Below are 12,835 nucleotides of genomic sequence, written 5' to 3'. Positions count from 1 at the left end.
TCTGTTCTGGATAACTGTATAGCTACACAGTGGGAACCATCATGATCGGATCAGGCTGCCTCATTTGCATGATCACTTTTTTAAGATGCCTTAATTATGTGCACGTGGCCGCAAACTCATTGCCGGATGTACGAGCTTTGCTGAAATACTCGAAACGCAAAGTACCCAGGTAAAATATGTGCACACTCTCCTGTGTATTGAAAGGAGGCTTAAATCTAAAATAACCTCGCACGCATACTCAATTTCCCTGTATGAGGCAGCGAAAGCACAAAAGAAAGTGCGCTTCCCGTTTCATTTTGTGAGTGACGGGCAGTGTTATTATTCTCGTGAATTTCTGTCGTTTAACCTGTCCTTCCATCTCTAAGTGAAGGCTATCACCCTCCCGCGAATAAAGATGGTAAGCAATGTAAATCAGCAGCAAGAATGCAACGCCACATACCCTAAGGACAGAATAAACATTAACTCGACTAGCAAAGCAAGTGACCATGGTGAACGTTGCAGTAATTAAACACCAGTCAGTAAACAATGCATCAGCATGACGAAGACAACAGAATGAAGAGGAAACTGTGCTCGAACTTGCATAGCAGGCCCACATGTTTCGTTTAGTCTTGCTAAGAAAGGCGAGTAGGAACCGGAGGGCGCTACGAAGAGAGTATTGGTAGTTGCTTGCAGTAGAGTAGTGCCATCGCATTGCCTGAAGACCAAGGGGTGGAAGAGACTGGGATGGTAAAACTTGAGAAAGTACTGCTTTTGTGCTTTTTAGTCGAGACTGGAGGGCCGATGATATTGGGTATCGTCCACCGAAAGGTGACGTTCTCATTGTCGATGGTAAATATTTCAATGTAGAAGTGGTCGGATCGGAGGCGAACCTGAGGGGTGCTTTATTTTATCATCTTAGCCAGCGCGGGACCCTATATTTTGGATGTCTTTGTTTATAGGGCGGAAGAATATTGTTTTCAGGTTTCCGGTCCATAGCAGCAACATGTCCTCAGAGACCGTGAAGCAGGCTCACGAGTTACTATAGCGGCATTGTCACCAATATTGGCAGCGACTCTTAAATTAGGTCTGTCACAAGCTACAATATAGGAAGTGAATATTCTGCCCTCAATTTCAAGGGTATTTTTTGGGTGAGCATCCGCTTGAAGAATACAGCTGATTGTTAGTATTAGACTTAATTGTAAATATTTTTTTGCGCTTGTTTCTGTAACAGTACGTGCAGTATTTCTAGTGATGGCATGTATTGGATTGGTCCCAAGCCGTCTCGGCTATCGGCTCAAATATTTCCCTATGAATTTTTTAAAACATGTAATGAAATTTGCTCTGATTTATTGGCGAAGCCGACCTCAGATAATTATTGAATGAACTACATCCACGAAAACATTTTGAGACTCAGCACGCCGCCAGAATAAAATTGACGTAAAGGAATTAATGTTCCAGAATTGCCACTTACTGCACGGAAATAACGGATGCGACGAAGCGTAAATTCTTGATTGCCCTGGCTCAGCCATAAGGTTGCTGAGCGGCGATCCTTGGAGGCTCTTGAAACAGCCAGGCAGTCTTCACAGGGGTCTCCTTGTGGCTCTGCAATAAAGAGTCGATCCTGTTGGACTTACTTCCTTTCTTTCTCTCTGTTTAACTTGCACAACAGCAGCGAGTGTACTGAATAGAGCAAACAGAGTTAATTGCGAGTCGCTCGAGACCATGCGCATGAAAGGCGATGAGGACAGCAAATATAAAGCAGTACTAGGAGCAGACGGTTAAAAAGAGTATAGGCAAGCATAGGCGTGCAATTGTGATACATTGAAGGAAAAATGTGCTCCTATACACATGGAAAACTGACCGTCGTATCTGCTTTGCGCTGTGTGGGGTTCAGACAACTTTGCCCAGCTGTTCTCTTAATTATATGCATACTCAGCGAATGATTACATGCGCGGAGTTAGGGCCCGGCAAGGCGCGACAGCAAAAATATACTTCTTTCAAACAACATGGGCACTTTGTTTCGTCGACATCTGAACGTATAAGTTTCGTGTACAAAATATAAAAAAAGAAAACGCGCCAAAAGTTTATTTCGTTAAAATCATCGCAGCTCCCCGGTTTCCACCGAAGAATGTACAAGCCATGGCGACGAATACAAGGACAATATCTGTGTCATTTGACGTAAGTATGCCTTTTCTTTTTTAAACCCTCATAAGTATGTTACCCAGTGATGGTTATAGATAAAAAAATGTTTGAAATTTTTGCAGAAATGCATGCTGGCTAGCGCCGCTGTAGCGAAATTGTATGATTGAATATGACTAGAATGCGTAGCAGTAGTCGCATCAGTACTCGCACTATACTACCTGCTTATCTCAATGTCAGTTACAGTATCTTCAAATTTCTACTTCTACCGAAGAACCTTGTATCGAATGTTCGTGCTGAAATCTAAAGAGTCCTCGCAGTGTTATGCATTTTCACTTCTTAATTTCTTGTTGTCACGCGTACACAGTGGCCTAGAATCGCTCTTCTTTAACTCAACTAAACTTGATTCGAAAGAGTGGCTTGAGCCTGACGTGGCTGCGCTGCAACCATTAGCGTCGACCTCGTCCTGCCCTTGTGTGCTGCTGAATTTGGTGGCACTGAGCCGCATCGTACTCTTGCACGGAAATGCAGCCGATCGTGTAAATCCAAAAGCAGTGTTCTCGAGCGATCACTTTCGCGAAGGCGATCAGTTTCGTGAAATTTCGCGAAACCCGGGGCGCGTTGGTGTGTGCGGCCGGCAGAATTTCTGGCGCTGTGCGATGCTCACTCTTTTTCGCACAGTGCCACAATCGCTGTCGGCGGCATAATTTGACGCGCCCTGCGCCGTGTGACGTGACACCTTGCGAAAGTGACCGTATCCAAGGAAGTGGTAGCTCGAGATTGCTGCCCCTAGCTTTACTTTTATACATCTTTTTGATGGGCATCTATTATGGGAGCCGTCGTAAGATGCGTGAAGAAAGTATGTGTGGACTGTGCTAGGACCTCCACGTAGACTATATGTGAACCTTTAGCACTTACCGATCAATAGCAGCGTCACTCATGTTCCAACATTCCATAACGCCGTTGTTGCTTCTTCTAGAGCCCCGCTTGCTAAGAGAAACCATTTCCTTACGCTCTGCGTCGTTCACACAGCTTTGCTGTTTGATGCTTTTATCGTTCTCGCTTCGCATTAATTTGCTAAGGCGATTGCTTCGGTCGTTTTGACAAGATTGGCACTACTCTCGGGTGTCTACTACAGTAGTGCCATCCTATTTTCATTTCCACAGTAGAGTCATTCTGAAAACAGCGCGAGCACATTTGATGCACCTGATTTTACAAGGAGACATGTCGTTAGGTTTCTGTTTGACGCGAATCCCGCCATCTTTAAGACACGACATCGAAAGAACTTTGAGAAGTCCGCTATTCAACTTCTTCGTAAAGTAACTCAGTCGAAAGAAGTCACCATTTAAGCCAAGTGCTTCATTGTATTGAACGACATCTCAAGGTGTGGCGAACATTGTTAACTGAACATTCCAGTACTAAAGTACTCGCGCTCTACGCCTAACTTTTATATTTGCATTTAATTAGTTCCTCATGTAACGTTCCACCAGGTATAAGGCGAATCAGGCGTCCAAGCACTCAGTTCACTTTGGAAACCTGTCTGCGGTCACCAACATTGTTACACGCGACGATGAAGCTGAGCAATTCTTGGCACTATAGTGTTCCTCCGCTGAAGTGATTGGTCTTTGAGAGGTTGCGCAAAAATATGTTAGATCGTTTTACTACTGACCGTGTTTTAGCACTCTTTGAATATGTCAGGCAACTTTGAAGTGCAGACGTATGTCGGACCTCTAATTAGGGATTTATAACAGATACCAGACGTGCATAGGGAAAGTTTAACTTGCTTGCATTCTCAATAGCTACTTGTAACAGCATTTTATGCCCCTGCCATTCGCTCCTATAGGAAACAAGTCACACCTCTGCTTATTCGGTTTCTTGCCTTGCGCTTACGCAGAATCCCCGCCGTTCGAGCGTGGGTGACGAGATCGAAGGATTCTACGTGGGTTACCGTGAGCTGTCCAGCTCGGACGCGTTCACGTTCAAGACATTTGAGGCATCGCCAGCACTGCTGTCGGCTCCAGTGAGTCACGACGCCGGCAGAATACCGGCTGATGTGGGTGAAGCAGCTGGAGCAGCGGAGCCTGTGCCGCATCGGTTGAGCTACGAACTTGGCGGCCTGCGCAGCTCCACGGAGTATGTGGTCACGGCTCAGGCGTTCAACTCCAAGGGTGCCGGGCCGCAGTCGGAAGTGGTCAGGGTGCGAACACTTGACTTCGGTGAGTGAGCAATGTGGAGAGGCCACTCTACTTTTGTTTCCCCTTTTGAGCGCAGATCCTGAGCGCCCGTTCTTGCGTTGATGGTAGGCCTCCGCGTCGGTATAACCGGCAGAACGAACCGAAAGATGAAAAAAGAGAACTAACGTGGAGGGCAGTGGATGATGAAAGACCATGGTAGTGAAGAGATCGTGAGGGGGAAAGCGGAGGAGGAGGGTACAGCGGAAGCATGAGGAGGAAAGCGAAGAATGAGAGTATGGCTAAAGAATGTAGGGGGAAGCAGAGTGCCGCACGAGACTTGCTCCAGGGTGGCGACCCGCTACGAGATGGTGCCATAGTAGCGCACGCCGTCACGCAGTCGCCGATGAGGTCATTAGTAAGGCATGTGGCAAGCGTGTCCACCGATACCATATATCGAAACAAATCACTGGCGTGGGCTTCAGACCCACTGCGCATGCGCTACTTCGCCTGCACCGCCACCGCCACTAGAGAATGTGCTCCGTGCAAGCCACGCGTTCCCGTGTGCACGCTTTCTTTCTGAACAGTGAGCGACGCAACAGTTGTAGGTGCTTCGTCTGCCACTGCTGCTAAAGCACCTCAAGAGCTGTGGTCAAATTTCGCATTAGCGAGTACCGTATTCGTCGGTGAACTTTCTTGTTCTCCTATATTCCTTTACAGGAGATTTGACAACTGAGCAATACATCTCGCAACAATCTATTTCTCCATTGAAAATTCGACTTACTCACGTGCAGTGCATTAACTGATTTGGTTTACTCGTTATCGAAGCACCTTTTATAACATGTCCGCTGCGATATGTGCCCGTCGCTACTTGTATTCACCACGCGAAACTAGTAAAATTTCGCGAAAGTAGACAGAAGCAGGGCGCATGCTCAGTTTGTTCTGCTCCCTGAGCATTAATATTTCACTTGCGTAATTACTTGTCCTTATCTACGCATGGTCTTCTCATTAAAAGAAAATTCACGTTGGATGAACAAAGCTTAACACGATACCTACAGGCCTAGGCCGGAGAAGGGAAAATGTCCACAAGGCCATCCGAAACAGAACAACACATGAAGTTATCCTGAATGAAGAATATACAACAATTGCTTTTTTTGCGGCTATTCATATATTGGTACGCGCAGATGCGCTGCGAGATTTCGGTGCAACATTAGAGTCTGGAACACCGCAGTTTATTACAGAGCTATGTGCATTCCATCGATATCATCACGCTTTCCACATGGCGGTTTTCAAATTCTCGGGCACCACTATTTTTCTTCAAAATTCGAACTTCGTGTGTGGCTTACCAGTGTCGCTTTTCTCAATGCGCGATAAAAAATTTGGAGGACGCTTAAGCTTCACCCTTGAGAGTGGAACGCGACAGCATTCAAAGACCTCTGACTGCTTATCATGCTTCCCGGCAACTGCAGCTTATATAACCGCAATGTTTACCGGGAAACGCTGGCGGCGAATGCTATGCACGAAGGCGAGCTTTCTGGCAGAAACGCGGCCCCTTGCGTGGGCCGCGCATGCGCGAGGGCGTGCGCCATCTGGATGGTGTTGCAAGAAACGCAGCGTGGCGCGCCGCTCTGTGGATGGTAGAAACGCAGGAAAAGGGGTTTGAGTTTTCGCTTAACGGAATTATTTTTTCTCGTATATTCAAATTCAAATCTGACGCTACCATCTCTTCAGGTTGTGTGTAAGTCACACTTTACGATTTTTCTACTGCATTTTACTTTGAGAAATTGAATTATTTGAGAAGCGCCTACGCGCTGCACGGAGGGCTTGTGTGGCTCGGTATGCGGCGTTCGGAATGACTTTTTCGTTCACGGCACGGTGGACGCCGGACGCCAACACCAGATTTTCTGCTACACCGGGCCCTTAACGGTATCACCTTAATATCGCCACCATCGCCTTGTTTGGGGGCACGTGGTGACTCCCGTGCTTCATCCTTCGCTTATCATCCCCGTCGTCTGCCCCACTACTACATTATTCAATCAGAAATCAATCGTTAATTCACTCATCCTTTTCATTGTCGAACATGTTTCAGCTGTGCTGCGTCCATTGCGTGTTCACGAAGCAGCGGTAGTTCACACGGACGTGTGCAGGTGCTTGTTTCATGATCGTAAGTCGGAGTGTATGCTCACGGATAGGGGATAGTAGGGCACACACTCCATATCGCCAACTCCGAAGGTTCTGTGGGAGCTATGGTTTCGTCACCTAATTGGAATTCTGTGGGGGCGAAATGCGAAAACATCCGTTTATTTCGACTTAGGTGTGCGTTAAAGAACCCCAGGTGGTCCAAATTTCCGGAGTCCCCACGATGGCGTGCCTCATAATCAGATGGTGGTTTTGGCACTTAAAGCCCCATAATTGATTTTTTTTACTTACTGGAGGCAAAAATAAGCAGAATGGCTCCCCTATTTTGCACTTCTGATTGCCCACCAAGACCGCACATTTAATGGAAGCGTCACGCACGGATGGTTTGGTAGCGCACATTGAGCGAGCCTTGTTTCTTTCTCTAGAATGTGCAGGTCACTCTCGTTGCTCGTTGGTTGACACAAGTGCCAGCATTCGCTGCATTGTACGGATTTCATGAGAGGTAGTATATTCAGAACACTGACTGTCTCGGGAGCGCAAGGTCATTGTTTCCTTTGCCTGCCTTAATTTCGCGTTATGATGCGACGTGTGGTTGAGGGACACATTTTACTCTCCAGAATTAACCCGAGAATGTTATTGAGATTTTTTTACACGATGAGCAATAAAAGAACACTCTTTACACTCTATGTGACTGTCTGGAGCATGTTGAATCATGCCTATACAGAATGCCGTCAAAAGCAATAGCTGCTAACATGAGCACGTCAATAACGAGAATGTCAGGTCCCGTTCACGCCCTTTATCACCGCGTGATACGCCCATGGGCCGCAGCCTTCCTTGCGGTGACAAATGAAGAAAAAATGTTGTTAAATGAACTGCCATCTGCCATTCACAAGAAATGAAGTGCGCGTAATGGCACTGTGCCGCTTCCGCGACGGCACTTAAGTGGCTATATGGCATTACTTGCGGCAACTCTTTGAGCGCCCATAGTGCCTGCCTTCTGAAAGGGAGAGGGCTGTTCGGGACGCTCATGCTCGCCGAGCTGTCAATTGCAGGAACGGAAAGAAGATAAAGGATCTTCTTATCCCAGTTCATGGGACTACTTCCCTCTCCCGAAAAAAAGAAACGATAACAAAAGACAATATTGAGACCAGCGCTCTTTTGCAGGCCGCATCCCGCAGAGTCTGAGAACTCGGAGAACAGCATCCGTGCTGGCGGCAGATTTTTTACGTTTATTGCCCACGCCAAGCTGCCTTGGCGATTACGTAATGCGAGTGTGACTTCTGACTCCTTGGCAACAGTATTGTTGTGAGGCTGGCGCTTTTGCGATTCCCATTTGGTCATCGACCCTACCATCGGTCATTCTCAGTCATCGGTTCAAACTTGGTCCTCTGGGCGTTCCTACCGTCCCGTCAAAGGCAGAGAGTGCGCCTTTGATGCGCTCGTATAGATTGTGCTTTGAAAGGTCGGTGTTGATACGGGTATATGAACTCTACGTTCCGATATAGAGAAATAAGTATTTCGCACGAAGACTTATAGGCGATGCGGCGATCCAGGAGCATACACTGCTAGGCTCTCCCACATAAAGAATGTCGCCTGCTGAAGTACGCGCACATGTTGGATAATGTGCGTATTTAAGTGATGGTGCTCAATAATAGTTATAGAAAAATGAATTACAGTTTATCGCTCGAGCAAATGATTTTTTAGAGGTTTTTAGCAAACTATTGTTGACCTAACACCTACGAGACAGCTTTATCGACATGAACTTCGATGTGTTCGATGGACGCAGAAGGGTGTGGTTTTTGGAGCGACAGTTAGTCCTTCGCTTTCGGGTGGAACGAGGGTGAAGCAACTGTGTTCAGCCTTGTATTTCTGTAACTTAGAAGGCGTCAGTCAGTAGAGCGTTTTCCCTACCACGTGCTCTTTGTCGTCGGCTGACTAAACACATTGCCTCAATCGGCTCACCAGCTCTAGAAAGAGGATATATGTATTTTGACTGAGTATTAACTTGAAGACTTTGAAAACTGAAGGTTTTGTGGCGAGACAAGGCGTCAAATAAATAGCTTGTCGAAGATGCTCTTATAGCAAAGGACGGAACAGGCAAATGAAGAAAAATTACACAAAAAGCAGAATATGAAGTGTAATCGAAAACAAAAATACTAAATAAATTGCGTAGTAATGAGAGTCAAGTATTACATGCCATGCGTCGTCCCCAGATGTGTCGAAAACGCACGTGTTATACAGCTGGAGTGCGAGACCTCTGAAGCGAGCACCAACATCGTTTTCCTGAAAAGGTGATTTTATGCGGACGCATTTCTGTGACTGCCAGGCTGCTCAACGCTTTATCCGCAGCTTTATGATAATATGTTTCATCTCTCATGTGTTCTTCAGAGGCTCGAAAGATCGAAAGATCTCAGAAAAAAATATTTCGACGCAACAACTCTGGATGACAGCACATTAAATTCTATAACTCTTACCATAACACTGTACCTGCGCTAATACGACCTTGACGTTCCTTATGTCAACGACTTGCAAATTTTCGCGTTTATCGCCGTTCCGCTCCCTATTTATCTGTTCTACCTTCTCCACCTGATGCTGCCGCAGATCCACCGAGCGCCCCGCACCTCCGGGTAGGCGGCACAACGGCGCGGTCCATATCCGTGAACTGGGAGAACGAGCATCATCAAGACATCCCCATAACAGGTAATGAATGCAGCAAATTACTGACCTCCCTCTTTCTTGCCCGTGACAGTTCTCTTTCGATATGTCGCGCTTCCTCAATTTATTTGGAAGCCTGACTCTCAACATTTATGACAACATTTTATGACTGTCAACATCCGCTCTCACTATTGTTGAGTCTAGTATGGATAGGGTCCTGAGGCAGTTGATAAAGCAACTTAGTGCGTCACGTTCACCGCTTTTTTCTTCTTGAATTTCAGCCATCGCTAACTATTTTCATTGCCAACCTGTAAAAAACAAAGATAAGCGTAGAATACATCAAATTAAAATTCAAACACTTGCTAGAAAAATATTATTCACAGAAAATGTTTTAAGGTGAAGTTTCTGCTTATTCTGCTAGCCCATGCGCACTCGCAATACTCGGCATTTGCTCAAGTACGTTTGCTACGATGTACGCTTTGGCTTTTTGTTGTGAATGAAACCGGAAACCACTTGAGTAGGTGGTACCTAACCCAACCCATAGCGAAACGCTAACTCTGCGCGCAACCTGAGTGGAAATAATCTCGCGGTTCAGCACGGAAGGTCGCATGTTATGCAAAAAAGAAGTGAGGCATGCAGACAGGACACAAGAGTAGAGAAGTGGACAACACGAATGCCGTGTCCTGTCTGCACGCCTCACTTCTTTTTTTTTCATAATGAATCCTTACCAACTAGCTCAGCTTTCTGTCATTCTAGGTCGCGTATACCTGTCGCTCCTTGCAATTCGACATTCAGTACACGAAGGACATTCGCATCCTTTTCTCTCCGGGTTGCGCAGGCTACTCGCTCTACTACAGGACGGAAGCAGGTGGCGAGTGGCACGAGGTGTCGGTGCCGCCTGACCGACGGGCTTTCACCTTGTCCGACCTGCGTTGCGGCACCGACTACCTGGTCTACATCCGCGCCGCCAACCGCGCGGGGAAGGGGCCCCAGGGAGAGACGCTCAGCGTGCGGACAAATGGAGGGCGTGAGTGCACAGGATGACTCGTGTGAACGACTCAGGTCTTTTGTAATGATCCGGGAGGAGGATTCTGACTCACAAAGCGATTAGAAAGTGGCGCTGCAGTATCGGTCCGCTTTCATCCATTAGTGGCCAACAATAAGACACATTATGTTGCACGAGCCGATTTCTCCGATATACAGCGCATGTGGTCTGGATTATCTTCTTTTAAAAGGCGAAGTGGCGTCGTAATGATGTATGAGTGCTTTTTTGCGGCAGCGCTGAATAAAGCAAGATGCTGCCTAATTTTTCGCATGACATCCAAGCAGTGTTCAGGCCATTTGTCGGCTAAAAATACGCATTCACCAGCTCATTGAAGACACAATAAGATCATTAGTGTCTCTGTACTTTCCCAACTTAAAGACCACGTCAATTTAGCGGAACACACACAAATGAATGACAAAAATCTTTCATAAAGTGATTTGTTATAACCAGAATTGCGCGATTCAGGTCAGCAAGAACAGTTAAACTTTGAGGCTCCTTTGATATTATCTTGAAAGCCTCTTCTAGTGCGCCTTTTGCACTTTCTCTGGCAGCATATGGAAATCTATTAAAAAAATGTTTACTTGCAAACTGGGCTCAAGCCCATACGTTGTCATCGCTCTACCTTCGCTTGTGCCTTGCCACTCTGAGTTCTTGAACAATTAAAGTGTAAGCTGTGCTGTTACACTTAATAGGTCTAGCGTGTTCTTCATTATTTCATTAACACAGAGTAATTGGATATTTCGCAACGACTACTTCTACAGTGTTAGCGCTTCGACGACTCGCAGGCGTTTTTCTGCAGGCATCGTTGCAACACCCAACAGCTCTGGTCGAGTAGAGAGCAGATCAATCAATCAATCAATCAATCAATCAATCAATCAATCAATCAATCAATCAATCAATCAATCAATCAATCAATCAATCAATCAATCAATCAATCAATCAATCAATCAATCAATCAATGATCGTTTTTTGCCTATTATCTCATACGGACAGAAGGGTCTGGGAAAGAAAGCCGTACAACGAAAGAGAATAGCTTCACAGTCTTTTAACCTATTACAGTGTATAAGGAACGGCAGAGAGCTGAAAGGAAACATGTTGGCCCCCTTGGTACGTTACATAGCAGGCTCTGTAAAAGTAGAATCACATATATAAGAAAAGACGGCTATTTTTTTTGTTACTTATGCTAGCCCTTTGTTTCGACACAGGCCCTTCTTTTCGTCTTCTCTGTGGAGACTCATTTACAGCATTCTCATTTCGCTGTAATTTTAGGAGTACCCTTAGATGCCACACCGATTTTACATGGCTATCTTTCCCAAATAGCGGGTAGGCAGCTGAGCGATAAAGTGCGCACATAACAGTTAATTAACTTCTTTACAAGGCCTCCTCTCAAGCCTGAGAAACGTTCTCTTCCCCAGGTCCTGTGGAGCCCGATTCAAGCCGTCTGTTCGAAGTCAACTCGACGTTCGTGGTACTGCATCTTGACGCATGGGAGAGCGGAGGATGCCCAGTCTCCTACTTCGTGGTCCAGTATCGGCCAGAAGTGCATGCGTCTGCTCGCCCTTCGCCCTCCTCCTCCGACTGGACGCTGCACTCGAACAACGTAGTGCCGCAGCAGCAACTCGTGCAGCTTGCAGACTTGGCACCGGGCACGTGGTACACCCTGCTGATGTCGGCCCACAACGATGCTGGCTCGACGGAGGTGGAGCTCAGCTTCGCCACGCTAACGCTAGCAGGAGGTAAGCTAATTTACTGTAAGCACTCTATTTCTCTAAGATTCAGTTTAGGACACTTATCGTTTAGGTTTGTGTTCTACAATATCGGCACGGTATTCATGATATACAAAACTTGCAAGTGCGCTCTTATACAGAACTCGTTTGACCCAACCAAGATTGCGGATCTCGAGCTAGAATCGTAACTAAAGTGCCAAAATGCCAGATGGTGGTACTATTCTTGCCGCACTCTGTTCCCCTTAATGTTTAAACGTGCAAAAATTCAAAAAGTGAGTCTCAGCAGCAGTTCCGATAGCTGTAGCGAGGACATCTTGGTTAGGGCAGGCTAGATGTATGGGAAAGCCAGCTTACGGAACTTCTGGTACATTTCATACTGAGACATCATTTAAAAGACCATCAAGGTTAGAGAACGTAAAAGCGTAGACCCAGGTTTGGTGCACGGCAGGGTTAATCTAGTTCACAGACTTTCCTCTGCAAGAGTTCTATACTTGTCCCGAGTCACGACTCCGACATATAGAGCCAAATGCTGTTTTAAACTACTTATTTCTGCTTTTAGCGCAGCGTTCATCTGTTCAAAGTGTTTGCCGGTGTTTGCTTAATGTTGCCTTGGATGGCCGTGCAGACGTTCCTTCTCGACGGTACGAGCTCGTGGACCCCCAGGTTGCCTTCTACAGGCATTTGACGGTTACTGTGCCCATCGTGAGCGCCATCTTGGTGCTGGTGGTTGTTATCGGCATCGTCTTCTTCATGCTGAGAAAACGGAACTACGACCCAAGGCAGCGTTTCAACGACGGTATTTCTTGACGTTTATTAGCAGTGTACATAGTGTTCAGCTGCTGAACACGAGGTCGGTGGTATGATTCGTGGCAGGCGGTTGCTGAATTTTGGTGGGGACGAAATGGTAAAAACACTCAAGTTAGATATTCGGGCAAGTTAAAGACCCGCAGTTGGACCGACCTAAACCGAGTCCTATTACG

The 12,835-nt window shown here is 46.4% G+C and overlaps 1 protein-coding gene across 1 annotated transcript in view; it reads left to right on the top strand.

Annotated features, from left to right (window-relative positions):
- Positions 1-12,835, top strand: part of LOC135905551 (cell adhesion molecule Dscam1-like) — a 448,511-nt gene that overhangs the window by 423,112 nt on the left and 12,564 nt on the right. The window contains exons 19-24 of the mRNA XM_070536454.1: positions 2,087-2,157; positions 4,013-4,334; positions 9,030-9,128; positions 9,922-10,110; positions 11,544-11,864; positions 12,481-12,651. Coding sequence (XP_070392555.1) covers positions 2,087-2,157; positions 4,013-4,334; positions 9,030-9,128; positions 9,922-10,110; positions 11,544-11,864; positions 12,481-12,651 — 1,173 coding nt within the window. The remainder of the gene's footprint in view (positions 1-2,086; positions 2,158-4,012; positions 4,335-9,029; positions 9,129-9,921; positions 10,111-11,543; positions 11,865-12,480; positions 12,652-12,835) is intronic.

The sequence above is a fragment of the Dermacentor albipictus genome, chromosome 3, assembly GCF_038994185.2.
Source record: "Dermacentor albipictus isolate Rhodes 1998 colony chromosome 3, USDA_Dalb.pri_finalv2, whole genome shotgun sequence".
NCBI classification, from domain to species: Eukaryota; Metazoa; Arthropoda; class Arachnida; order Ixodida; family Ixodidae; genus Dermacentor; species Dermacentor albipictus.
Note: the sequence above shows the minus strand (reverse complement) of the source record. Positions and strands in the feature narration are given on the sequence as shown.